Raw genomic sequence first — 15,135 nt, 5'->3', positions numbered from 1 at the left:
TCATCACAACCACCACCACTATCATCATCACCATTATCATCATCATCATCATCATCATCATCATCATCATCATCACTACCATCGTCATCATCATCACCATCATCATCATCATCATCATCATCATCATCATCATCATCATCATCATCATCACCACCACCATCGTCATCACAACCACCACCACCAGCATCATCATCACAACCACGACCACCACAACCACCACCACTATCATCGTCATCATCATCATCATCATCATCATCATCATCATCATCATCATCATCATCATCATCACCACCCCCATCATCACCATCATCACAACCACCGCCACCCCCCCCCCCCCCCCCCAAATACATCTCTATAAACAGAATGACCCGGTCCCAGTTTGAGAAGTTCAAGCGAGAACAACGCCAGCGCCAGCGAGATGGTGGCAGAATGTACAACGCAGGCTCCATCACGTCAGCTCTCCGTCAGCTTGCCACAACTAATCCACAAGCTAGAAGACCTACAAAGTAAGGCTACACTTAAAAGCATTAAAGGTCTTTAACTCTCTCCTTACCAGCCATTTTCAGGATTTTCCCCAAAACTTCACACCCAACTAACACATAAATAGATTTTTATCACTGAAACACAATAGCAGTAAAATTCTTGCCATGCGTAATTTCTTTAGCAAAACGTGTTCTACAAAACACTGTTCATTTTCTTTAAATTTTATGCTGTGCAAAAGAAATTTGAATAAGAAAAATGTTGGTTTGTATCGTAACGAATGTGACGATTTTCCTATAGTTGGTAAGGAGAGTGTTAAAAAAACTTTTTTTAAAACACTGGAATAACTCAGAGCCACAAATTGAGATAGGGGGAAGGCGACTTGATAAATTTACATAGGGCGGCCCGTAGTGACCTTGATAGATTCATAGCCTTGACATTGATCGTTATCTTCGTTAACTTATAGATAGTATGCGCTGGGCTAAGAAGCTCACAACATTGACATCCGGAAGTTCAGGGACCATGTCGTGTAACCATGAACGTTTATAGTCTGGTTAATACAGCTTAGTGAGAATTACTCATAAACGCGGATGGCAAAAACATAACAAAGACCTGAGTGACGTCAACTTTGAACTATCTATACTTCCGAATGGCAATGTTGTGAGCTTCTTATCCAAGCGCATACTGTCTTTATAAACGTTTAACATTGTTTTATGTGTTGGAGGAGAAGAAGGGGGAGGAGCTGGTGGTGGTGTTGGTAATGGAGGAGGAGGATGATGATGATGATGATGATGATGATGATGATGATAAGGAGGAGGAACTGGTGGTGGTGGTGGTAATGGAGGAGGAGGATGATGATGATGATGATGATGATGATAAGGAGGAGGAACTGGTCGTGGTGGTGGTAATGGAGGAGGAGGATGATGATAAGGAGGAGGAGGAAAACAAACAGCAGCAGCAATACAAACGCTTTCGCTAAATCATAACCCAATCCCATCCATGTCGTATCCCCTCCTCGTGTTTCCAGTACAAGGTCCCAGTCCCTGACAACGGCACAGATAGAGGCATTGATGAAGAGGGGAATAGGGTCGAATAGCCCCACCATACAAAGGTTGGTGTCGTAGTTATTGTTGTTATTATTGTTATTATTATTATTATTATTATTATTATTATTATTATTATTATTATTATTATTATTATTATTATTATTATTATTATTATTATTACTATTATTATTATTATTATTATTATTATTATTATTATTATTATTATTATTATTATTATTATCATTATGATTATTATCATTATTATTATCATTATCATTATTATTATTATTATTATTATTATTATTATTATTATTATTATTATTATTATTATTATTATTATATATTATTATTATTATTATTATTATTATTATTATTATTATTATTATTATTATTATTATTATTATTATTAATCACACGTAATGATATCATGTTAACGATAATAGTTTTTAAAGTCAGATTATCAAGTATCCAATATCACCAAAAAAAAGTTGTTTTTCTAAAAGAAGAATCTGTTCAGTTCTTATGAAAATGTCTTTTATTCAGAGATAACAAAATCGGAATCAATACGCTTCAACAGTCGTAACGTCACTTCCCTCGTAATGACGCAGAGTAACTGAGAAACTGGCTCTAATCTATCGGAACAATGGCGGACGCTCTTATGAAATATTTCTACGGCGAGCATAAAAGCGTATCCAGAGGAAGAAAAAAACATTATAAATCTGATCATGTTTTAACTTATACACATTCTGATCACAAGACATATGAAAAATTCTAGCCAGCATGAAGAATAAAAAGTAACGATGGGCGACGTGACATAAGACTATTGAATCCAATTGGAATCCAATCGGCAACGCGGCCATCTTGGTTCTAAACAAAGAAGATCATTACTTTTTATTATTCATGCTGGCTAGAACTTTTCATATTCCTTGTGATCAGAATGTGTAAAAGTCAAAACATGATCAAATTTATGTGGGGTTTTTTTCTCCTCTGGATACGCTTTTATGCTCGTCGGAGAAATATTTCATACGGGCGTCCGCCATTGTTCCGATAGTTTAGAGTCAGTGTTACTAATTTACCATGCGTCATTGGGAAGGAAGTGACGTTACCACTGTTGAAGAGTATTGAGGGGTAGAGAAAAGATTTCTTGCAATCTTTGAGTTTTGGAAATCAAACGTTGTTCCTCGTTTCGTAAAAGCTACTCGTTGTAATTGGAATGAATAATGAACAATGATAAATAATATAACAGCTTGGAACTTTCAGTATCTTTCAACCAAAAACGAAGTTTTACCATCCTCTTCAAAAACAAAACACGGAACGTTTCTAGCTCAAATCCCTTCTCACCAAAAACAAAAACACACGGAACGTTTCTAGCTCAAATCCCTTCTTCAACCAAAAACAAAAACACACGGAACGTTTGCATCTTCTCAGCCAAACAAAACCACGAATTTCTAGCTAATCCTTTTCAACCAAAAACAAAAACACACGGAACGTTTCAGCTCAAATCCCTTCTTCAAACCCAAAAACAAAAAACAAAAACGGAACGTTTCTAGCTCAAATCCCTTCTTCAACCAAAAACAAAACACGGACGTTCGGCTCAAATCCCTTCTTCAACCAAAAACAAAAACACACGGAACGTTTCGGGCTCAAATCCCTTCTTCAACCAAAAACAAAAACACACGGAACGTTTCTAGCTCAAATCCCTTCTTCAACCAATACAAAAACACACGGAAGTTTCGGCTCAAATCCCTTCTTCAACCAAAAACAAAAAACACGGAACGTTTCGGGCTCAAATCCCTTCTTCAACCAAAAACAAAAACACACGGAACGTTTCGGGCTCAAATCCCTTCTTCAACCAAATAACAAAAACACACGGAAGTTTCGGGCTCAAATCCCTTCTTCAACCAAAAACAAAAACACACGGAACGTTTCGGGCTCAAATCCCTTCTTCAACCAAAAACAAAAACACACGGAACGTTTCGGGCTCAAATCCCTTCTTCAACCAAAAACAAAAACACACGGAACGTTTCGGGCTCAAATCCCTTCTTCAACCAAAAAACAAAAACACACGGAACGTTTCGGGCTCAAATCCCTTCAACAAATTACAAAAACACACGGAACGTTTCGGCTCAAATCCCTTCTTCAGCCAAAAACAAAAACACACGGAACTTTCGGGCTCAAATCCCTTCTTCAACCAAAAACAAAAACACACGGAACGTTTCGGGCTCAAATCCCTTCTTCAACCAAAAACAAAAACACACGGAACGTTTCGGGCTCAAATCCCTTCTTCAACCAATTACAAAAACACACGGAACGTTTCGGCTCAAATCCCTTCTTAACCAAAACAAAAACACGAACTTCGGGCTCAAATCCCTTCTTCACCAAAACAAAACACGGAACGTTTCGGGCTCAAATCCCTTCTTCAACCAATTACAAAAACACACGGAACGTTTCGGCCTCAAATCCCTTCTTCAACCAAAAACAAAAACACACGGAACGTTTCGGCCTCAAATCCCTTCTTCAACCAAAAACAAAAACACACGGAACGTTTCGGGCTCAAATCCCTTCTTCAACCAAAAACAAAAACACATGGAACGTTTCTGGCTAAAATCCCTTCTTCAACCAATTACAAAAACACACAGAACGTTTCGGGCTCAAATCCCTTCTTCAACCAAAAACAAAAACACACGGAACGTTTCGGGCTCAAATCCCTTCTTCAACCAATTACAAAAACACACGGAACATTTCGGGCTCAAATCCCTTCTTCAACCAAAAACAAAAACACACGGAACGTTTCGGGCTCAAATCCCTTCTTCAACCAATTACAAAAACACACGGAACGTTTCGGGCTCAAATCCCTTCTTCAACCAAAAACAAAAACACACGGAACGTTTCGGGCTCAAATCCCTTCTTCAGCCAAAAACAAAAACACACGGAACGTTTCGGGCTCAAATCCCTTCTTCAACCAAAAACAAAAACACACGAACGTTTCGGGCTCAAATCCCTTCTTCAACCAAAAACAAAAACACACGGAACGTTTCGGGCTCAAATCCCTTCTTCAGCCAAAAACAAAAACGCACGGAACGTTTCGGGCTCAAATCCCTTCTTCAACCAAAAACAAAAACACACGGAACGTTTCGGGCTCAAATCCCTTCTTCAACCAATTACAAAAACACACGGAACGTTTCGGGCTCAAATCCCTTCTTCAGTCAAAAACAAAAACACACGGAACGTTTCGGGCTCAAATCCTTTCTTCAGCCAATAATAAAAACAATAATTGTTTTGTTTTTGTTTTTTTTGTTTTTTGTTGTTTTTTTTTTGTTTTTGACTGAAGAAGGGTTTAGATTACGAAACAGAATATCTGTTAGAGTCGTTTGGTGACACTTAATTAGTTCTGCTTTTTGTTTAATTGATAGTTTCTAATTTTTTATATCTTTTTATTTATTTTGTTTGTTTGTTTTCAGAGACCAGCCTTTCAATAATAACAGATTGGCAGCTCAGCAGCAACTCTCTTTCACGTAAGATTGAACATTTTATAAAAATTACCTACATTATTGGTCCGACAGTGCCCTTCATAAATATACATTGCCTGAACATAGCCTTCGTAAAGGCATAGCCTCACCATAGGGTTTGTAAACGCATAGCCTCACCATAGGGTTTGTAAACGTATAGCCTCACCATAGGGTTTGTAAACGTATAGCCTCACCATAGAGTTTCTAAACGTATAGCTTCACCATCGGGTTTGTAAACGCATAGCCTCACCATAGGGTTTGTAAACGTATAGCCTCGCCATAGGGTTTGTAAACGCATAGCCTCGCCATAGGGTTTGTAAACGTATAGCCTCACCATAGGGTTTGTAAACGCATAGCCTCACCATAGGGTTTGTAAACGTATAGCCTCACCATAGGGTTTGTAAACGTATAGCCTCACCATAGGGTTTGTAAACGTATAGCCTCGCCATAGGGTTTGTAAACGCATAGCCTCATCATAGGGTTTGTAAACGCATAGCCTCACCATAGGGTTTGTAAACGCATAGCCTCACCATAGGGTTTGTAAACGTATAGCCTTATCATAGGGTTTGTAAACGTATAGTCTCATCATAGGGTTTGTAAACGTATAGCCTCGCCATAGGGTTTGTAAACGCATAGCCTCACCATAGGGTTTGTAAACGTATAGCCTCGCCATAGGGTTTGTAAACGCATAGCCTCGCCATAGGGTTTGTAAACGTATAGCCTCACCATAGGGTTTGTAAACGCATAGCCTCACCATAGGGTTTGTAAACGTATAGCCTCACCATAGGGTTTGTAAACGTATAGCCTCACCATAGGGTTTGTAAACGTATAGCCTCGCCATAGGGTTTGTAAACGCATAGCCTCATCATAGGGTTTATACACGTATAGTCTCATCATAGGGTTTGTAAACGTATAGCCTCGCCATAGGGTTTGTAAACGCATAGCCTCATCATAGGGTTTGTAAACGCATAGCCTCACCATAGGGTTTGTAAACGCATAGCCTCACCATAGGGTTTGTAAACGTATAGCCTCACCATAGGGTTTGTAAACGTATAGCCTTATCATAGGGTTTGTAAACGTATAGTCTCATCATAGGGTTTGTAAACGTATAGCCTCGCCATAGGGTTTGTAAACGCATAGCCTCATCATAGGGTTTGTAAACGCATAGCCTCATCATAGGGTTTGTAAACGTATAGCCTCGCCATAGGGTTTATAAACGCATAGCCTCACAATAGGGTGTGTAAACGCATAGCCTGACGATAGCTGCACGTAAACACGTAGGCTGACTGTTACCTGTGTAAACTCACAGACTGGCCATATCCTGTGTCAACTCACAGACTGACCATATCCTGTGTCAACTCATAGACTGACCATATTTGAAGTCATCAATTAGAGCCTTGATGCCCATGAAGCCGGAGTTTATCCCGGTTTCTATGCGCGAAACCGACAATAGCAATTGCCTGCTATCCTTTGGATAGGACGACGCTAGACTATTGCAAGGTACTATCCGTCAGATCAAACAGACCCAGTTACCAAATCACTGCCTGGATGAGCAAGAGGGTGGGGGGGGGGCAGACCTAACAGACCTAGCTACTCAATCACGGATGGATGGACAGGGGGTTGGGGTGGGGGGAGGGGGGGAGTCAGAAAAAATATCGACTGCACCCGGGATCGATCAGTCCCTTTGCGTGTGAAGCAAGTGCTCTACCAAATGAGCTGCCAGAACCTCATGATGTTATATTAAGCTTTTTTTTATATAGCACAATATCCACTAAACGTGCTCAAAGCGCTTTACAATGGGTCCCTGACCAACAGCAACACGTAATATGTAGAACGAAACATGACGCCTGTTAGGCGATATTACTATTTTTTCCGACATAGACAACGCTGTTAACGACCAGGTACTCATTTTACACCTGAGTACGGTGAGAGAATGTGATTAAAGAGCCTTTTCAAAGAACACAACTATACGCCGAGCGAGGCTGGCTTGAACTCAGGACCTTCCGATCCGAAAGCGAGTGTCATACCACTAGACCACATAGCCGCACAAATTATAAATACCATAAAACATATTTATTTATCTCTCACAGAGCAAGAGAACAGCAACAAGCACAATAACAACAGCAAGTACAACAAGTACAATAAGTACAACAAGTACAATAAGTACAACAAGTACAACAACCTCAACAGCAAAAACAACGGCACAAATTATAAATACTATAAAACATATTTGTTTATCTCTCACAGAGCAAGAGAACAGCAGCAAGTACAACAACAACAGCAAGTACAAAAAGCACAACAAGTTCGACAAGTACAACAACCGCAACAGCAAAAACAGCTGGGATTAGAGAGAGCTTTACGGCTTCAGAGACAGAAAGAATTACAGACACAAAAGGTCATTCTCTCTTGAATCTCCCTCTCTCTCTCTTAGTCTGTCTATCTATTTATCTATCTATCTATCTATCTATCTATCTATCTATCTATCTATCTATCTGTATCTCTCTGTCTCTCTCTCTCTCTCTCTCTTTCTCTCTCTGTGTCTGTCTATCTATCTATTTATCTGTCTCTCTCTCTGTCTATCTATCTATTTATCTATATATCTATTTATCTATCTATCTATCTATCTATCTATCTGTCTCTCTCTCTCTCTCTCTATATATATATATAATATATATATATATATATATATATATATATATATATATATATATTACTCTCATTCCTCTCTCTCTCTCTTTTCCTCTCTCTCTCTCTCACCTTTCTCTCTCTCTCTCTCTCTGTGTGTGTGTGTGTGTGTCTAGCTCTCTCTCTCTCTCTCTCTCTCTCTCTCTCTCTCTCTCTCTCTATCTATCTCTGTGTGTGTGTGTGTGTGTGTGTGTGTGTCTCCCTCCCTCCAAATCAGGTTGTCACTAGAATTATCTTGAAAAGGCCATTCATCTGTCAACACAAAAGTGTGGAGCCCGGAATGTCGAGGCTAATCGGGCACCGGGTTTGATCTCCATTAGTCACATATCATGGTGGGCCGATGCCGGTCAAATGGTCCGCTGTAGGCTCGACATCCGAGATGGTCTCGTGACGGTCAACTGGAATTATTCCTTTACCCCCCGATCTGCCCCAAGCTCCCCCCACCAACGACAAGGTCAGAGATCAACGAGCAGAGATGCATATACGAGATGGAAGTCGGTTAGGACGAATTCAATCCCTCGAGGGGGCGGAGACATACACTCCTCAAAACTGGGGGAGAAGTTGCCAGGCTTCTCCACCAGCAAGAGGAGACACTGGGTTGTAACGAATCGGCTTCGGTCGAGAAACCTGCCTTAGGCAAAATCGCTTCATCAGTGGGGACTTTCCACCTGTCCAACATGTACCTGATTTGGGAACGAACACGAAACCGCAGAGCATATAGTTGAACGGTGTATTGTGACGAAGCTTCAGGGCGGGTTTGCGACGGTGCACGAGTGCGGTAAAGAATTTGCTGATTGGGTCGATCGTCATAATATAGTAGTGTGAGCACCATTAGAAGCTGCTGCTGATTGGGTAGATCGTCATAACATAGTAGTGTGAGCACCGTTAGAAGCTGCTGCTGATTGGGTCGATCGTCATAACATAGTAGTAGTGTGAACACCATTAGAGGCTGCTGCTGATTGGGTCGATCGTCATAACATAGTAGTGTGAGCACCATTAGAAGCTGCTGCTGATTGGGTCGACCGTCATAACATGGTAGTGTGAGCACCATTAGAAGCTGCTGCTGATTGGGTCGATCGTCATAACATAGTAGTGTGAACACCATTAGAAGCTGCTGCTGATTGGGTCGATCGTCATAACATAGTAGTGTGAGCACCATTAGAAGCTGCTGCTGATTGGGTCGATCGTCATAACATAGTAGTGTGAGCACCGTTAGAAGCTACTGCTGATTGGGTCGATCGTCATAACATAGTAGTGTGAGAACCATTAGAAGCTGCTGCTGATTGGGTCGATCGTCATAACATAGTAGTGTGAGCACCGTTAGAAGTTACTGCTGATTGGGTCGATCGTCATAACATAGTAGTGTGAGCACCGTTAGAAGCTACTGCTGATTGGGTCGATCGTCATAACATAGTAGTGTGAGAACCATTAGAAGCTGCTGCTGATTGGGTCGATCGTCATAACATAGTAGTGTGAGAACCATTAGAAGCTGCTGCTGATTGGGTCGATCGTCATAACATAGTAGTGTGAGCACCATTAGAAGCTGCTGCTGATTGGGTCGATCGTCATAACATAGTAGTAGTGTGAACACCATTAGAGGCTGCTGCTGATTGGGTCGATCGTCATAATATAGTAGTGTGAGCACCATTAGAAGCTGCTGCTGATTGGGTCGATCGTCATAACATAGTAGTGTGAGCACCATTAGAAGCTGCTGCTGATTGGGTCGATTGTCATAACATAGTAGTGTGAGCACCATTAGAAGCTACTGCTGATTGGGTCGATCGTCATTATATAGTAGTGTGAGCACCATTAGAAGCTGCTGCTGATTGGGTCGATCGTCATAACATAATAGTGTGAGCACCATTAGAAGCTGCTGCTGATTGGGTCGATCGTCATAACATAGTAGTGTGAGAACCATTAGAAGCTGCTGCTGATTGGGTCGATCGTCATAACATAATAGTGTGAGCACCATTAGAAGCTGCTGCTGATTGGGTCGATCGTCATAACATATTAGTGTGAGCACCATTAGAAGCTGCTGCTGATTGGGTCGATCGTCATAATATAGTAGTGTGAGCACCATTAGAAGCTGCTGCTGATTGGGTCGATCGTCATAACATAGTAGTGTGAGCACCATTAGAAGCTGCTGCTGTCAGTAAGTAAAATGCCGTCTCACACGATCCAGTCCTTGTTTTCACGTGATCAACTCAGTTGAACAACTCTGTGCAAAGAAGTCCGATTTGGTCAAAGTACGGGGGGGGGTTCTTTTCAAATCAAGCTTACTGAGCGTGAACATTTATTGGTTTGGTAATTGCTGCGTAGCAACGCTTACGTGTAATTAATATCTGAATATTAAAATTTTGCTGCGCATTTACAAAATTAATCCTTGAAGAACTAAGTAATATTGCAGTGCCCTCCGTACTAAAGTTACGGCCTCAAAACTCTGGCCCAGGACCGTGACCAATGGAAACAATTTACAACATGGATGAAGAGAGCAGCTATACTCATAAACAATGACTGAATCACACAATTCTCAGCAGCGTCATTCGGACTGTGAGGCATACTACTACTACTATTACTACTACTAGTACTACTTCTACTACTACTACTACTACTACTACTACTACTACTACTACTACTACTACTACTACTACTACTACTACTACTACTACTACTACTACTACTACTACTACTACTACTACTACTACTACTACTACTACTACTACTACAACTACTACTACTACTACTACTACTACTACTACTACTACTACTACTATTATTATTATTACTACTACTACTACTACTACTACTACTACTACTACTACTACTACTACTACTACTACTACTACTGCTGCTACTACTACTACTACTACTACTACTACTACTACTACTACTACTACTACTACTACTACTACTACTACTACTACTAGACTACTACTACTCTACTACTACTACACTACTATTACTACTACTACTACTACTACTACTACTACTATTACTACTACTACTACTACTACTACTTACTACCCTTATCATACTACTACTAATACTATACTAACTACTACTACTACTATTACTACTACTACTACTACTACTATTACTACTACTAATTACATACTACTACTAACTACTACTCTACTAACTACTACTACACTACTACTACTACTACTACTACTTCTACTACTATTACTACTACTACTACTACTACTACTACTACTACTCTTTATATCTATACTACTACTACTACTACTACTACTACTATACTACTACTAACTACTAACTACTCACTACTACTACTACTACTACACTACTACTACTACTACACTACTACTACTACTACTACTACTACTACTACTACTACTACTACTACTATTATCTACTACTACTACTACTACTAACTACTACTACTACTACTACTACTACTACTACTACTACTACTACACGCTACTACACTACTACTACTACTACTACTACTACTACTACTACTACTAACTACTACTACTATAACTACACTACACTCACTACACTACTACTACTACTACTACTACTACTACTACTATACTACTACTACTACTACTACACTACTACTACTACTACTACTATACTACTACTACTACCTACTACTATACTACTACTATACTACTACTACTACTACTACTACTACTACCTACTTACTACTAAACTACTACTCTACTACTACTACCATACTACTACTACTACACTACTACTACTACTACTACTACTACTACCACTACTACTACTACTACTACTACTACTACTACTACTACTACTACTACTATTTACAAAATGTAACTGGTACTGAAAGGTTTGGCGGTCCACTTCTGCTCCTTATTTGGTCAATAAAGGCATTACATGCGACACATCAATAGAACAGAATTTTGTCTACTACTTTAACATATGTACCACCTATTACTTTTTTTTCTCTTATGTGAGATAATCATCATCATCATTGCCTTTTTCACCCTGGGTCAGGGTATAGGCCACAGACAAACAGTTTCCATCCTTCTCTGTATTGAGCAAACTTTTTTTATCTCATTCCAGGTCTTACCAATTCTCTGTATATCAGCTTCTTTAATTCTTCTCCATGTTCCTCGTGGCCTTCTCCTTGATCTTCTGCCCTGAGGGTTCCAGTCCAATACTTTCTTTGTTATAGTGGAGTCATTTCTTTCTAAGGGTGTGTCCAATACAGCCCCATCGACTTCTTCCTGTGCGGCTATGTGGTCTAGTGGTATGACACTCGCTTTCGGATCGGAAGGTTCGAGCCTGGGTTCGAGCCTCGTGCTCGGCGCATAGTTGAGTCCTTAGAAAAGGCTCTTTACTCACATTCTCTCACCGTACTCAGGTGTAAAATGAGTACCTGGCCGTTAACAGCGTTGTCTTTGTCCGAAAAATTGTAATATCGCCTAACAGGCGTTATGTCCCGTCCTACATGTTAAATGTTGCTGTTGACCAGGAAAAACCTTGTAAAGCGCTTTGAGCACGTTTAGTGGATATTGCGCTATATAAAAGCTCAATTTTTGTCCCTATTTCCTCTGCCTAGTTAGTTTTGAGAATGACTATGAATAGTGGCTTATGTTTTTGTTTCTGTTTTGTCCGTTTAGAAAGCACAAGAACAGTTGTTACTGATACGGCAGAAACAAGAACAAGAACTCCGAAAGCAGCTTCAGCAGCAGCAACAACAACAGCAACAACAGCAAATCCTGCAGCAACAGCAACTACTACAACAGCAGATTGTGCAACAGCAGCAACAACTAAAGACGTTGGAACAGGAATTGTTGAAAAAGCAGCAACAAGAACAGCTGAAACAGCAACAAGAATTGCTTCAACAACAACAACAACAACAACAACAACAACAACAACTGCAGCAACAACAACTTCAGGAGCAACAACAACAACAACAACATCTGCAGCAACAACTTCAGGAGCAGCAACAACAACAACAACAGCAACAACAGCCACATTTGCCGATAGTGCAAGACACCAACGTCATTGACAGCCCTGTTGTCATTCCCAATGGAGTGGCCCCAACTCCCATAGGTAACTACATACTAAAAATCTATTTTTTTTCAATTGAGATTTTATATAGCGCAATATCCACTAAACGTGCTCAACGCGCTTTACAAATGGTCCCTGACTAGTAGCAGCACGTAACATGTAGAACGAGACATGACGCCTGTTAGGAGATATTACAAAAAAATTTTTTTGACAAAGACAACGCTGTTAGTGGCCAGGTACTCAGTTTACACCTGATACGGTGAGAGAATGTGAGAAAAGAGCCTTTTCCAAGGACTCAACTATGCGCCGAGAGAGGATCGAACCCAGGACCCTCCGATCCGAAAGCGAGTGTCATACTACAAGACCAGATACATACTATTTAAAAAAAGTAGTCCCTCAGAGCCATGAGGCCCATGGAGTTAATCCTGGTTTCTATATTAGCAATTGCTTGCCTATCTTTAGGATAGGATGCCCATCTATCACAAAGTACTTTCCGCCAGATCTGAGAGAACCATTTCACTGCTTAGTGGACAGACTTGACGTATGCCTCTTGGCTCCTGGCGAACCATAGGGCCTCAACAGCACTCTTCCATCTTCTTCTGTCCTTGGCACAGGCCTTTGCCTCACACACTCCAGGTAAGATTGGAGACGCAAATCCTGGTGAAGGCTTCTTCTTCTGGTCTGTTTGGTCGACCCCCATTTCTCTGACCTTGGGTCAGTCTTGGGTGGACAAAAAAAAGTCAGAAAAAGCGTTAATCTTTTTTATGAAGATTTATCATAGTTTCTTAAAGTGGCAACTACAACAAAAAAAATAAATAAAAACACAACATATATATATATATATATATAGATAGATAGATAGATAGATAGATAGATAGATTGATAGATAGATAGATAGATAGATAGATAGATAGATAGATAGATAGATAGATAGATAGATAGATTTATTGATAGATAGATAGATAGATAGATAGATAGATAGATAGATAGATTGATAGATAGATAGATAGATAGATAGATAGATAGATAGATAGATAGATATAAAATATATATTGTCACTCCCATTATATGGCCAAGACGTTCGGACATTATGCCGACCGAAGACGTGGATGAAAGCCACAGAAACGAACGTCTTGGCCATATAATGGAGTGACAATTTATATTTTATATTTTATATTAGCTCTAACCATCATTATCGAGCACTTTCGTACCTACGAGTACCCACCAACACTCATATATATATATATATATATATATATATATATATATATATATATATATATATATATATATATAACTTGATCACTCCATGAACTCTGGACGAGACAATGTTGTATAATGTTGGAGAATATGTAAAACAGACGAGGTGAGAACAAATAATTTATTTAATATTTGTCTATTCTCTTATCTGTTTTCATATATTCTCGACGCTGCTCCAACAGCACCAATCATCCAGCCAGCCCCTGTAAACCCAACCCCTGTTGACATCATCAACGCACCCCTTGACCCAGTCAATGTTCCCGTGCCGACTATAAATAGCATCCCCATCAGTGTGGGAAGCTCCTCCATCAACGCACCCCTTGACCCAGTCATCAACGCACCCATAGACCCAATCATCAACGCACACATTGACCCAGTCATCAACGCACCCCTTGACCCAGTCATCAACGCACCCATAGACCCAGTCATCAACGCACCCATTGACCCAGTCATCAACGCACCCCTTGACCCAGTCATCAACGCACCCCTTGACCCAGTCATCAACGCATCCATTGATCTAGTCAATGTTGCCTTGCCGGCCATAAATAACATCCCCAACAGTTTGGGAAACTCCATCAACGCACCCATTGACCCAGTCATCAACGCACCCCTTGACCCAGTCATCAACGCACCCCTTGAACCAGTCATCAACGCACCCCTTGACCCAGTCATCAACGCACCCCTTGACCCAGTCATCAACGCACCCCTTGACCCAGTCATCAACGCACCCCTTGACCCAGTCATCAACGCACCCCTTGACCCAGTCATCAACGCACCCTTTGACCCAGTCAATGTTGCCGTGCCGGCTATAAATAGCATCCCCATTAGTGTGGGGAACTCCATCAACGTCCCCTTGACCAATCAGGAGAGTTTCTCTCCTACAGCCCCAGCCTTCCAAGCCAATCCTGTTGACGTCATTAATAACATTCCGGCAAATGTCCCCCCTCCTGTTGGTGAGTAAATAATTGGAATTTTAATGATTGGATTTCCAATGACAGGAGTTCAAATGATTGGAATTTTAATGATTAGATTTTTAATTATTGGATTTCTAATGATTGGATTTTTAGTGATTGGATTTCTAATGATTGGATTTCCAATGGTTGGATTTCTAATGATTGGATTTCTAGGGATTGGATTTTTAA

At 40.4% G+C, this 15,135-nt stretch overlaps 1 protein-coding gene across 1 annotated transcript in view; it reads left to right on the top strand.

Moving 5' to 3' along the window:
* LOC144960234 (uncharacterized) overlaps window positions 1–15,135 on the top strand; it is a 63,162-nt gene that overhangs the window by 19,542 nt on the left and 28,485 nt on the right. Inside the window, exons 6-11 of the mRNA XM_078893232.1 lie at window positions 363–506; window positions 1,508–1,591; window positions 4,988–5,041; window positions 7,283–7,430; window positions 12,340–12,775; window positions 14,176–14,946. Of these exons, the coding sequence (XP_078749358.1) occupies window positions 363–506; window positions 1,508–1,591; window positions 4,988–5,041; window positions 7,283–7,430; window positions 12,340–12,775; window positions 14,176–14,946 (1,637 nt within the window). The remainder of the gene's footprint in view (window positions 1–362; window positions 507–1,507; window positions 1,592–4,987; window positions 5,042–7,282; window positions 7,431–12,339; window positions 12,776–14,175; window positions 14,947–15,135) is intronic.

This window comes from Berghia stephanieae, chromosome 15, assembly GCF_034508935.2.
Source record: "Berghia stephanieae isolate SIO BIC M18660-M18661 chromosome 15, UCSD_Bste_1.3, whole genome shotgun sequence".
Lineage (NCBI taxonomy): Eukaryota > Metazoa > Mollusca > Gastropoda > Nudibranchia > Aeolidiidae > Berghia > Berghia stephanieae.
Note: the sequence above shows the minus strand (reverse complement) of the source record. Positions and strands in the feature narration are given on the sequence as shown.